The sequence below is a fragment of the Nomascus leucogenys genome, chromosome 25 (genome assembly GCF_006542625.1).
Source record: "Nomascus leucogenys isolate Asia chromosome 25, Asia_NLE_v1, whole genome shotgun sequence".
Classification (NCBI taxonomy): Eukaryota; Metazoa; Chordata; class Mammalia; order Primates; family Hylobatidae; genus Nomascus; species Nomascus leucogenys.
In genome coordinates, this window is record NC_044405.1 from 17,241,087 (window position 1) to 17,254,421 (window position 13,335).

Sequence of the window (13,335 nt, forward strand, 5' to 3'; positions counted from 1 at the left end):
AACATGGCACAGCTGGTGAACTGAATAAGGGAGCAATGCAACCCTATGTTGAAGGAGCAGGAGGATTTACCCAATGTGTGCTGGCAGAAGAATGAAAGAGACTGGATTCTCAGGTGCTGGATCAAGGGGAGTGAAACACAAAGTTGGATAAGGGAGAACTTATCAATTTGGGAGCATCCTGCTGGGATCTAGAATTTAATATGCTGGCAAGAGCCCTGGAAGTGACTCGCTACTGGGATGGCTCTTGGAGCCTGGGAAAAGCACTGGACTCCACTAAGTGAAACAGAAATGCCAGAAATGCCAGAACTGCCATGGCAGACAGAGAAGGCCTCAGAGAAGTGGGCATCTAGAACTCATACACACACAAGGCTAGAAACCTCACCAATTGATTGTATTGCACACAAAGGCACAGAGGACCTTCCATTGTCCTAAGCAATAAGAAATGCACTAGTGAGAGGGGCGCTGGAAGCAGTGAGAAGCTCAGTGGTGGTTCTCCCAGGGCTGTAGTAGGAGATGCCACTGCAGAATTTGGTTTATTGATATAAATTGATATGATAGGACATTGAACTAACAGAGGCCAGGTGGCAGCACTCAATTACCAGAAGCCAGGCAGGTGCAGTTATGATAAAGAGCATTAAAGTTGGATGGCAGTCAGGGAGGATTCACCCACAGGGAGCGGTGAAAACAGTTAAAGAGTGTAATGTCCCCAGGGGTAAGACAGATGGCAAACAAGTGAGGATATTATTTACTTTATACAACTAGAAGAAATCAAGGGTGGATGCTCAGGAAGCTGAGGGCAGCTGCCCAATAAACAAATCATGATCCTTTGCTCAGTTTTCAAACTTGAGCCAATTTTCTAACCTGGAGTCCATTGACTGAAGAGAAGTCTGGATATTTGGGAGACAGGACTTTACTATATTACAGCAAACATGCCAGCAATGATTCGGCCAATCCGTCCCTTAAGGCCACTTGCTTGGGTAACCACATGCAAGAGGAAGGGGCATGGCAGCTAGCTCCCAAGGTCAGCTCCTAGCTCACCTCCTAGTCTTCATGCCTCTGTGTGGTCCTCTTGCATGTTGAATGGGGCTGACCTGTAACAAATAGGACATTGTGCAAATGATGGGGTGTGACTTCTGAAGTTAAGGCATAAATACACTGTGGCTTCTGCCTTGCTCTTAAACATCACTGCATTTGGGAGGAGCCAACTGCCATTTCATAAGGACACTCAAACCAACCTTTGGAGAGGTTCAAGTAGCAAGGAACTAAGGCTTCCTGGGAACAGCCCCCAAGAATAACAGACATGCATCATAGAACTGGATCTTCCATTTCCAATGAAGCTTTCAGTTGACTGTAGCTCCAACCCACATCTTTTTTTTTTTTTTTTTTTTTTGAGTGGAGTCTTGCCCTGTTGCCAGACTGGAGTGCAGGGGAGTGATCTCGGCTCACTGCAACCTCTGCCTCCCGAGTTCAAGTGATTCCTGAGCCTCAGCCTCCCAAGTAGCTAGGACTGTAGTGGTGACAAGACTCCTGGAAAAGACACACACAAAAACTATTTTTTTTGTATTTTAATAGAGGCGGGGTTTCACCATGTTGGCCAGGATGGTCTCGATCTCCTGACTTTATGATTCGCTTGCCTCGGCCTCCCAAAGTGCTGGGATTACAGGCATGAGCCACGACGCCCGGCCTCCAACCCACATCTTGACTGCAACCTCGTGAACGACCTTATGCCATAACCTCACAGGTCAGCCATTCCCAAATTCCAGACCCACAGAAACTCTGTGAGATAATAAATGTTTGTTGCTGTTTTAAGCTACTAAATTTTAGTGTAATTTGTTACACCATAATAAATAATTAATATAGAGACCAGACACTTCAATGACTATTTAGGTCTGAATTGATACCCAGAGAATTAAAGCCTCATTGTAGACTCCCTGTCAGGGTGGGGGCCGATAGGTACAAGATGATTCATTCAGTCTAGGCCTGGGTCGAGCCGCAGTGGGTCCACTGCCTCCATGGACTTAGGTGGTGGTTGTTTCCACAGCTGCCAACTGTACAATTGGAATGGATACACTTGGTACCTGCCATAACCGCCGCACTATTTGGCCTGTGAGGTAAGAGATGTTGTAACAGAAGGCTGAGTGGAAGGCCCTAAGACTGAAAGACAATTGTGCATCCCAAGAGTGCTGGAGATGAGTGTCAGCCTTAAGGACTTAGAAGATGCAGGTGTGATGGCCCCAGCCCACCTCTATTTAATTCACCAGCCTGGCCCCTGCAGAAACCACTGGATTCTGGATAATGATAGTGCACTACTGCAAACTCCATCAGAAGGAGCCCAGATTGCAGCTGCTGGGCTTGGTATGATACTTTTTTTTTTTTTTTTGAGACAGAGTCTTGCTCTGTCACCTAGGCTGGAGTCCAGTGGCATGATCTTGGTTCACTGCAACCTCTGCCTCCTGAGTTCAAGCAATTCTCTGCCTCAGCCTCCTGAGTAGCTGGGATTATAGGCACCCACCACCATGCCTGGAAAATTTTTGTATTTTTAGTAGAGACAGGGTTTCACCATCTTGGCCAGGCTGGTCTTGAACTTCTGACCCTGTCACCCACCCACCTCAGCCTCCCAAAGTGCTGGGATTTCAGGCATGAGCCACTGTGCCCAGCCTGGCCTGGTATGGTATTTTTTACTAAAACAGATGAATGTAGCCTTTAGGGGATGATATGTGGCCATTGTTCTGGTGAATGAGTTATTTTCCATCACTCTTGAAAGGAAAAAAAAAACTGTTTGCATTCCCTTCACCAGACAATCGTATGTATTTAGTCTTCCCTCAGGTGGTGCTAACTCTCCTACCCTCTGTCATGTGTGATATATAGTCTGAAGAGAACTGGACCTCCTAGGCATCCTGCAGAACGGCACCCTGGTCCACTGTATCATGCCTCATGTGAATCAGATATCAGATGGATGAGCAAGATGCAGCAAGTGTACTGAAGGCCTTGGAAAGACACATGGGCTTCAGATCATGGGAGACAAACCCTAAGTTTCAGAGTCCATCACATCAGTTGTAGAAGTCTGCTGTTCCGAGGCGCACTGGGGATCAATGTAAAGGATAAATTATTGCATCTCACATCTCCCACCATGAAGAAGGATGCACAGTGCTGGTAGGTTCCATGGTTTCTGGAGGCGGCATATTCCATATCTGGGAATACTCTTCCTACCCATAGACTGGATTACATGGAAGGCTACCTCCTGTAAGTAAGGCCCAGAGGAGGGCTCTGGAGTAGACTCAGGCTGCAGTGCAAACAGCCCTTCTGCTTGGGCTGAACAATCCAGCATGCCTTAGGTTACTAGTGATCTCAGAGGTGGGGAAAGGCCACCATGTTCAGTTTACGGAAAGTTCCACGGGGGAATAATGAAGGACCCCTAGGGCTCCGGAGCAAGGCCATGCCATCTGCAGTGGAAAATTTTACACTCTTCATTAAAGAGCTCCGGGTGTGCTGCTGCTGGACCACAGTAGAGATGAAGCACCTGGACATGGGACACCAAGTGACCATACGCACTTCTAGAGCTGCCCTGCACAGGCTCATCAGGTTCTAAGGCTGGGTGGGCCCTGCAGTATCCAAGGCAAGACAGAAGTTCTGCATCCATGATCAAATGTATCAGCAGGGCCTGAAGGCCCAAGCCAGCTACACTGGCAGCTAGCTCAGACTTCCAGAGCCCCCACCACTGTTGCACCAAGGGTACTCCCTCAACTCACACCTACGGCCACATTTGGAAGGGGAAATCCTTATGACCCACAGATGGAGGAAGAAAAAGTGAGCTTGGATCTTGGATGGTGAATGTGGACAAAAATGGACAGTGACTGCACTACAGCTGTACTCAGGATGGGCCGGAAAGACAACATCAAGGGGAAACCCTGAAGGGTGGAGCTTCATTGGTGCACCAGGTCATCTACTTGGTTTAGATAAAGAATACCTATCTTCCCCCTTCCCTTCCTCCTTCCTCCCTCCCTCCCTGCCTTGTTTCCCCTTCCTTCCTTCCTTCCTTCCTTCCTTCCTTCCTTCCTTCCTTCCTCACTCCCTCCCTCCCTTCCTCACTCCCTCCCTCCCTCCCATCCTTCCTTCCTTCCCTTCTCCTCCTCCTTCTTCTTGTTCATCATCTACTGATCAATATGTCTATTGATCTATTTTCTATTAATCACCTATCTATCTAGGTATCATCTGTCTCTCTATCTCTTTATCCGTATCTATTAATTATCTATCATCCATTGGTCATTCATTATGTATCTGTCATGTATCATCCTTCTATCTATTGAATCTATCATCTATTTCTATCAATTATCTATCTATCATCTATTTATTGGTCTATCTCTTTACTAATTATCTATTATTTGTCGGGCACAGTGACTCATGCCTGTAATCCCAGCATTTTGGGAGGCTGAGGAGGGAGGATGGCTTGAGCTCAGCAGTTTGAGACCAGCCTGAGCAACATGGCAAAACCCCGCCTCTACAAAAAATACAAAAAAAAGTAGCCAGGCGTGTGGTGCATGCCTATAGTCCCAGCTGTTTGGGAGGCTGATGGGAGGATCACTTGAGCCCAGGAGATTGAGGCTGCTGCAGTGAGCTGTGATGGCACCACTGCACTCTAGCCTGGGCAACAGAGCGGGACCCTATCTAAAAAATCTGTCTGTCTGTCTATCTATCTATCTATCTATCTATCTATCTATCTATCTATCAATCATCTATCTATCTATCTATCATCACTATCTTTCTACACACATGGACCCATTGGCAGTAGCAAATGGCTTGGGCAGTTGATCGGGGCCTGGAAGGAGGGAAACTGGAAGGTGAGGGTTGGGGAGCAGGCCTAGGATGGTGGCATGTTCTGCATGGCAGTGGGCCTAAAGCCTGCAGATGTATGTATCGCATGTGAATGCTCAGCAGAAAGCCTCCGCCACGGAATGGAAAAGCCCCGGACAAACAGGTCTTTTCACCCATTCACTCTTTGCTTTATTTTAAATGTATCGTTTTCAGATTTATGTCCCAGACACTTTTCGCTCTGATTTAAGAATGCCGTGCTAAGAACGATAACCAAAATAGCTTCTATTTTCGTAGCATATGCCCATAATTTGCCTCATTTTACCCTGGCAGCAGTCCTGGGACTTAGGAATGACAGGGAGAAGTTCTTCCTTTCCAGATGGAGAAAGCGGATGCTCAGAGACAGTAAGTGCCCTGCCCAGGGCCACGGAGGCAGCTCTGGCCTCCAGCGCTGCATTCTCTTCCCGGTTTCTTGGGCCCCTCTGGGCTGCGGAGGGAAACCAGAGCCGAGTTGACCAGCAGGGGGCGCCGGCCTCTTTTTGTCTGCATCTGTCCACCTGGCTGTGCCAGGCAGGCTTCTGCAATCAGCCCGCGTGCCCAGTCCTGTGATTGGTGAGTGGGCTCAGTTCCAGGGTGCCCTCCGCCTCACTGCATCTCCACCTGCTGGCCACACCGTAGACCATGCTCTGTTGTACGTGCTCACTTTTAAGTACCCCCAGACCCCTCGCTGCTGCAGGCTGTACTCAATCCCTACTAAGAAATGGACAGGAGTCAGCACCCAGCCAGAGTCTGTAAGTAAGCCTCAGTGCTAACAATAGCCTTTCCCTCCCTGCCATAATACAAATGTGGAGCTTGTCGTGGAGGCTCCTCTTTGAGGCATGAATATTGATCTTTTGCCATATGTCTTTATGATGTGTGCTTTCTCCAGCAGGACCTGGTTTTGTTGCGTTTCTCCTTTCTGCCTTCTCATTTATTATGGTCGTCCGCTTCTGCAACGAGAGACCCTGTGAATTACAAATTTAGTCAACCACAACGAATTTGTGCTGAGCACTCCCCAGGGGCCAGACACCATGTATAGTGGACTTAACGAAAGTCCCAGCCCTCATGGAGCAGACATTCTAGGGAAGGAGCCAGACAACAAGCAAAACAAAGAGGGAAATGATGTAATTTGTCAGATGGCAATAAGTGCTGTGAAGGAAAATAAAGCAGGGAAGGGGATACAGAGGTGGGGTGCAGGGGGGTGGGGCGTAGCCCAGGGGAAATTTGCATCAGAGAGAAAAGGTCAGAGAAAAGGCCCACAGAGAAGGTGGCATTTGAGCAAAGACCGGAAGATGGTGAGGAAGCCAGCTCTGTAGATATTTCTCGGAATAATATTCCAAAAAAATAAAAAGAGCCCGCTGGGGGAGTGGGTCCCACACACAGGTCAGTGTGGCTGGAAGGCAGTGAATAGGAGGAGGTGAGATCAGAGACATAATGGGATGAGGGAAGAGAGATGAGCCCTCGAGGGTGGGATGCAGATTGTGCTGGGCCTGGTAGGGCCATAGGGATGATGTTGGTGTCATTGTAAGATGGGAGGCCACTTTTGAATGAGACATGCATACAAAGAGAAATGGTCCAGCTCAGTATGTGTGATGGCCTCTTCCTATAGAATACTTAAAATTCCATTCCTTCTCAATAGCCTTCATCTGGGATTTAGAGGAAGAGACCACACATCAAGACATCCTGAAGCCCTGGGCCCATCTGTAGTTGGGAGGTGGCAGGTACATTTTTCTTACTGAAATAGCCATTACATTCAGCTTTTGGAGACCAACGGAGGTACAACTGTGATGAGTCTTGAGAGAAGCCATCAGCCTCTTGTTTGAAGAATGCACCTTTTTCTTCTTGAGTATCAGCTCAGTGGCTACTGGGAAGCAGCTGCAGGAGGTTGGCCTGGTGTCACCATCCGTACACCATCATCCTGCAGGGCCACAACCACCCAAAGCTCAGCAACTCCTTCCTCTCCCACATGGACAGATTAAGAGTTGAGATGAAGCTCCGCATTGCCATTGCTGAACATGTACAGTGTACCAGGCATGCATGGGTGTTGGGATACAAAGTCCCTCGCTTCATGGACATTAAATATGAGAGAGAGAGAGAATAAACACATAAACAAGTGAATGTACATTCTTCTGTTAGCTAATGATGATGACATGAAAAGTTGAGTGTGGCGATTAGGGACCCTGGGACAGTCTGCCTGATTTCTGATTTTCCGATTGAGAGAGCAGAGCCCTGAATGAAGCGAGAAACTTCAGCGATGTTGAAGAAGTGTATTGTTGGCAGAGTGTCATGAACTGAATATTCGTATCCCCCCGGCTCAAGTTCATACGTTGCAGCTGTGACCTCTGATGTGATGGTATTTGGAGGTGAGACCTTCAGAAGGCATTTAGGCTTAATTGAGGGCATGAGAGTGGGACCCTCATGATCCGATTGGTGTCCTTATAGAAAGAAGAAGAGACCAGGGCCGTGTGTCTTTCTGCCATGAGAGCACTTGGCGAGTGCACTCGTCTGTCAGCCAGGAAGAGAGCCTTCATCAGGAACTGAATCTGCTAGCACTTTCGTTCTGGACTTCTCAGTCTCCATCATCATGTGAGTCAGTTCCTTAGAGTAAATCTCTATACATGTATATCTGCTGGAACCTAAATCTTGGATTCCTCAGAACAATGAGAAAGAAATGTCTGGTGTTTAAGCCACCCAGTCTAGGTGTTTTGTTATGGCAGTCTGAGCAGACCAAGACACAGAGGTAAAGGCTTTGATGCAGGGTAAAGGCTTTGATGCAGCTTGCTGTCTGGCTCCCAGGAGGTGACAGTGAAGAGGGAGGCAGGGCCATATCATGATAAAGTGCTTGGGGAATCTTTTCTGCAGGGGTCTGTTGAACAGCTTTCAAGTGCAGGTAAGTGATATGATCTGATTCATATTTTTTTTTTTTTTGAGATAGAGTCTTGTTCTGTCGCCTAGGCTAGAGTGCAATGGCATGATCTTGGCTCACTGCAACCTCCACCTCCAGGGTTCAAGTGATTCTCCCTGCCTTAGCCTCCTGAGTAGCTGGGATTACAGGTGCCTGCCAACACGCCCGGTTGATTTTTGTATTTTTAGTAGAGATGGGGTTCCGCCATGTTGGCCAGGCTGGTCTTGAACTCCTGACCTCAGGTGATCTTCCCTCCTTGGCCTCCTTAAGTGCTGGGATTACTGATTCCCATTTTGAAGAACTGGTTTTGGCTTTGGCGTGGAAGCAAAGGATGCCACTTAGGAAGTGAGAGAAAGGGTCACAGGCGGGTATAGGATTTGCTGATGGGTTGGATATGAGGATCAAGAAGCAGAGGAAGCAAAGGATGACTGCTAAATTTTGGGGTGAATTTGGGTGAAGCCTTAGGAAAGAAGTACAGAGGGGTGTGTTTGTGTGTATGTGTGTGTGTATCCCAAGTTAAATGTGAGTGAGATCCTATCAGACAGCCTGGCAGAGTTGAAGAGGGTTGACATAGTACTCTAGTTTCAGGGAAGAGATCCAACCCGCAGATTATGCTTTTGGATTCATCAGCTACCGGGGCAATTGTGCTGGTGGACCTCTGGGGCATTCTTGAGTGACTTCTCTTAGTTTATGATGATGATAGTCATATTGATGGAAGGTGTGAAAGTCAAAATTCACCTTGTACTTATAATGTGCCACGCACTGATCTGAGTGCTTTGTGTGCATAATCTGATTGACTCCACACAATTCCTTAATATCCCATTTTTGTAGCTTAAGGAAACTGAAGCACCAAAAGGTAAGTGTCACGACTCATTTTTAGAGAAGCGTTTCATTGTGGGGATGCTGGCAGCAGCCTGCTCTGCACTAGCACACTGGGCTGCCTTTGCACACGAGTCTTTATGCCCAGGGAACCCTTTCTTCCTCAGCTGTTGCATTGTGCACGTTCAACAGCTGGGTGTTGTGAAAGAATAATGCTGGACATGAACTCTGGGGACACGGGTTCAAGTCCAGTCTGTTATTTATGGGACGCTTTGTTTGGGGAACATGAACATACAGAGTTCACATGATGTCTTCCAGGCAAAGTTGATCCATGTCTGCCGTCTTTGCTTTGCCATCCGTTCCTTCTCCAGTTACCAGCCGGCTTCTGCCAGCCTAACCCCTTCTAGCCAACTCTCATTTCCTGGCTGTGCTAGCCTGATTACTTCTAATTGTCTTTGACTGCTTCCAGCTGGGTCTAGAAGCTGGCGTTCTGTGGGAGCACAGAGGCAGTCTCCCAGCCATATGGGGCGAGGAGATGGGGAAGGAAAAGGGAAGGAAGGAAGCAGCTGGTACGAGTCAACTGAGAAAGCTTCCCGAGGCTTCACAGCGCACTGGGATTGGTCCTGTTTCTGAAAGGGTTAACTCATCCAAGTTAGAGAATGAGCCATCTTCGACAAGACAAACAATTATATTTGTTGATCCCCAAAGGCAACCAACAATGCACCTAAAAATGCTTTTAGAAAGTCACTGGTAACTTGTCTCCCCCAGGACTAGATGGGGTCTTGCTCTCAGGAGCAGTAAACCCCCACTTGAGAATCAGTGAATGATTACTTTCATTCGTTTATTCAACAGATGTTTACTGAACAATGATCATGTCTCAGACACTGTGCTAGGTACTGTAGGGCAAATAATGAAATTAGACACAGCTCCTGTCCTCAATGAGTCTAAAAGAGAAGAAAGCTATAGATAATAAGTACTACAGGACATAAGAGGAATGTGAAACGACTGAACTAAGAGACAACAGAGGGAGGTGGGCTTCTTGCAGCTTATTGGTTGGGGAGGGCTTCATGGGAAAGGGAACACCTGTGCTAGCTGGAAATGAGTCGGAGACAGCATATTGGGGGCGGGCAAGGCACAGGCAAAGGTGTGGCAGTAGGGAGGCCGGATCCCAGCCAGCACCGCCCCCCCACCTGGGAACTCCGCAGGAGGATAAGGCTAGAAATTTAGTTTGGGCTAATTAGCAGAGAATTTTCAATGCTGCATTACTGTCGCATTGAATAATCAGATGCTTTCTGCACACTGAATATGAGGGCAATATATTGTGTACTAATTTGTTTTACATAAAGACATTTCTGGGGCGATTTCTTGTTAAACAGGCCATTTCAGAGACTAGGACTTGTAGTTCAAAAACCAGTTACAAAGGGAACGCACGGGTAGGATTTGGACTTCTCTTTGGCATCCATCCCAGCTTATGGAATTAGCAGTGAACTTGAATCAAACCCAGGCAGCAGGCTTGAAAAAGATTTAATGGGCCTGGATTTTCTCTCTTCTACACCCCTTTCCTGACCTCTGCCCTGAGAGGATAATTAAAAGGAAAGAAAATCTCTATTTCATTGTAAATGTCATCCACCATTTTTATGAAACTTTTTTTTTTAGACCATAAAAATACTTTGGGGAACAGTCTCTGAAATTTGCCTTAAACCTTAATAAATAAATCTCTAAATTTTCATAAAGAGTGCATGTCCTAACATTAAAAAAAATCATACTCTATTAACACAACATTGGGTGGACTCCCAAACTGTTTCTGATGGAAGATTCAGAGCGGTTTTTTTTTTTTTTTTTTTTTTTTTTTTTTTGAGAAGGAGTCTTGCTCTGTCGCCCAGGCTGGAGTGCAGTGGCAAGATTTCGGCTCACTGCAACCTCCGCCTCCTGGATTCAAGCAATTCTGTGCCTCAGCCTCCAGAGTAGCTGGGATTACAGGCGCCCGCCACCACGCCTGGCTAATTTTTGTATTTTTAGTAGAGACAGGGTTTCACCATCTTGGCCAGGCTGGTCTTGAACTCCTGACCTCGTGATCTACCCGCCTCAGCCTCCCAAAGTGCTAGGATTACAGGCATGAGCCACCGCGCCCGGCCTCAGAGTGGTTTTTACCCCAAAGTGAGCTCCATATTCCTCATTCTTTAGACAGTTGCTGGACATCTATTCTGCTGGCACCATGCTAGTCACCATTCCCCTCCCATGCAACTGTCCTGTTAAGATTTGATTACTGAATTAGAGACATTAAAAGGATTGAATGAACCTTACTGAAATAGTCAAGGCCGGTGGGAGCAAAGAAGTCCCTTAAGCACAGCAAGAAAAATATTTTAAGCTGTATCTTTAATATTGGTAAACGGGAACAATGAGACAGAACAACAGAAAACGCAGTATGTTCAGTCATAATAACAGGCTGGTGACTTGTAACAGGTAGGTGGATGAATACAGTAGCGTATTTAAAATTAGATGTATTGAAAGCAGGCGTTTCTCTCCGTCCTTCTTCAGATGGGTCAGCGAGCCCCTCAGACACTGGATTGATGACAGCTGTTGTTCCCCCCACCCCCCACCCCCAATCTCAAAGCATTGCTATGGGTCGATGCCATACTTGTTTACTCAGGAATAAACAATGAAAGGAACTTTGTTAGGACCAAATCCTTCCTTCAGCTCTGATGTTGCATGATCGGGGTGAAGTTTCCATCAAATGCGGGCACCTCAACAGGTAGCATTTTGTAAATGCCTCCTCCGACCTACCCTCCTGCTTCTCCCTCACAAGATTCTTCATTTTCGGTTTGAGAAGACGTTGGGGATCCTGGGAGAGGGTCCAGTGTCGTCAGGGCAGTTGCAATTGTTTATGCGATGAGCACAGTCACAGCGCTTGCAGAACAAAAGCATCGAAGAGAGGCGAGCGCCGGTCCACCTCCTGCAATCACAGGCATCATTTCAGTGGAAGGCAAAGAAGGTGTAAGCTACAAGCAGAGGCAGCAAACGCCCTGGTTCCTGCGTTGCTGCTGCTACTATTACTGCTGTGGCTGCGCCTCCTCCAACACAGCCAACCAGGCTGCGTGCGAGCCAGGGCAGACGCCTGGCCACCTCCCCACTCTTTCTTCCAGCCATCCATCTATCCTAACACCCCAGATCCAGGGGGCCCTACTGTGTGCCGGACTCAGGGCCGGGCACGCAACCCGACCCACAGTCTACGGAGTTCGAGAGCCTTCCCTCTTCCCCCCGCCCCGGGTGGGTGCGGCCAGTGGGGGATTTCACTGCCGAAAGGTCCAGAAAACCCAAGCCCAGAATCCGGGCGAGAGGCGCAGCCGGAGGCGGCCCGACCTGGGCGGCCCGGGAGCGCGCGCCTCCGAGACCGCGCAGGGTCGCCCTGTCTGGCGCTCAGGTGGCTCCTCCGTCCACTCAGCAGCTCCCCTCCCCGGGCCCTCCCCTCTCCAGCGAGGGTCGAGTTTGACTGTGGCGCGCGGGGAAGGAGGGGCTACTAGGGATTTGAAAGTGCACGGGCTGCGGAGTGGAGCTCGCATCTGTTCCCGCCGCCCGCGAGCGGATTAAATTTCTGCAAATTCAAACTGAATGGGGCTTTCTTCTGCTGCCTTCCAGAGGGCGCCTGCAGCCCGCCGCGCTCTTCTCTCCGGCGGGAGCGGCCGCCCAGCGCACGGCTAGGAGCGATCGCTGGAGCCGGACCCAAGCCCGTGCGGGCCAGACGGCGGCGGCGAGGCGGAGGCTGCGGAGGCGCCCGGGATCCCGGACCCAGGCACCCAGGCACCCGGACCCCGGGACCCAGGCACCGCCGGACCGCGCCCCACCCCGCACGCCCGAGCGGGGCGACTGTCATTAGCTTCCTGGACGGGACCCGGGGCGGGATCCTGGTGTCCTGAAAGGGGCCCGGGCGACCCTCCGAGGAAGAACTTTTGGGGGCGGGGTCCCTGGTACCGCGTCCCCTGGGCGGCCGCTATTGTCTGCGCGCCTCGCTTGGCGGCGCGGGGGGCGTGATCGCGGCGGCCCCGGGCGCTGGGTGCGGAGACCCGGGCGGGGCGGGGCTGGGCCCAGGGCGGCGGCGGGAGAAGCCGAAGGAGCCGGGGAAGCCGAGGAGCCTGGAGAGGAGGAGCTGCGAGCGCGGGAGCCGAGAAGGAGCCGCGCGGGCCGCGGGCGAGCGCGATGCCGGCGGCGGCGGGGGACGGGCTCCTGGGGGAGCCGGCGGCGCCTGGGGGCGGCGGCGGCGCGGAGGACGCGGCCAGGCCCGCGGCGGCCTGCGAGGGAAGTTTCCTGCCTGCCTGGGTGAGCGGCGTGCCCCGCGAGCGGCTCCGCGACTTCCAGCACCACAAGCGCGTGGGCAACTACCTCATCGGCAGCAGGAAGCTGGGCGAGGGCTCCTTCGCCAAGGTGCGCGAGGGGCTGCACGTGCTGACCGGGGAGAAGGTGAGTCTCCTGGGCGCCGTGGGACTGGGGCACAGGGGCGGGAGTCGGCGGCCAGGACCCCGCGGGGAGCACTGCACTGGGAGTCCCAGTGTGCAGTCCCGGGCCAAGCGCCTTCCCCCTCCGCCCGGCTTTCCTGTTGGGTTAAAACGCGCGCCCAGCCTCTCGCAGCCTTTCCCGAAGGGCGGCCTGGGGTCCGCTGCCTGGGGGCTAGGGGCTTGGGAGGGGACGGCCTTGCCCCGGGAAGCGTCCCGCGCGGCCGTTCTGCTCGTGGAAGGGCGCCGCCTGGCGGACACTAGCGCGGGGGGCGG

At 50.5% G+C, this 13,335-nt stretch overlaps 2 protein-coding genes across 3 annotated transcripts in view; both read left to right on the forward strand.

Moving 5' to 3' along the window:
- Window positions 1-6,306: 6,306 nt before the first annotated feature.
- Window positions 6,307-13,335, forward strand: part of HUNK (hormonally up-regulated Neu-associated kinase) — a 134,546-nt gene continuing 127,517 nt past the window's right edge. Inside the window, exons 1-2 of one of the 2 annotated variants that reach the window (XM_030806251.1) lie at window positions 6,307-6,569; window positions 6,702-7,434. Coding sequence is in view for 1 of the 2 variants with exons in the window: in XM_003263855.4 (XP_003263903.1) it covers window positions 12,767-13,027 (261 nt within the window). In the remaining variant the exon portion in view is untranslated. Of the gene's footprint in view, window positions 6,570-6,701; window positions 7,435-12,766; window positions 13,028-13,335 lie in introns of those variants that run through there. The other variant, XM_003263855.4, reaches the window with a different exon arrangement.
- On the forward strand, window positions 7,652-12,717 carry LOC115833150. Its single transcript, XM_030806252.1, has 2 exons — window positions 7,652-7,738; window positions 11,111-12,717. Exon 2 carries the CDS (start codon window positions 11,462-11,464, stop codon window positions 12,158-12,160), a length of 699 nt encoding a protein of 232 aa, XP_030662112.1. The 5' UTR covers window positions 7,652-7,738; window positions 11,111-11,461; the 3' UTR covers window positions 12,161-12,717.

Bases quoted from the DNA above. Each gene is read 5' to 3' on its own strand.
- LOC115833150 (XM_030806252.1), top strand. From the start codon at position 11,462: ATGAGCACAGTCACAGCGCTTGCAGAACAAAAGCATCGAAGAGAGGCG.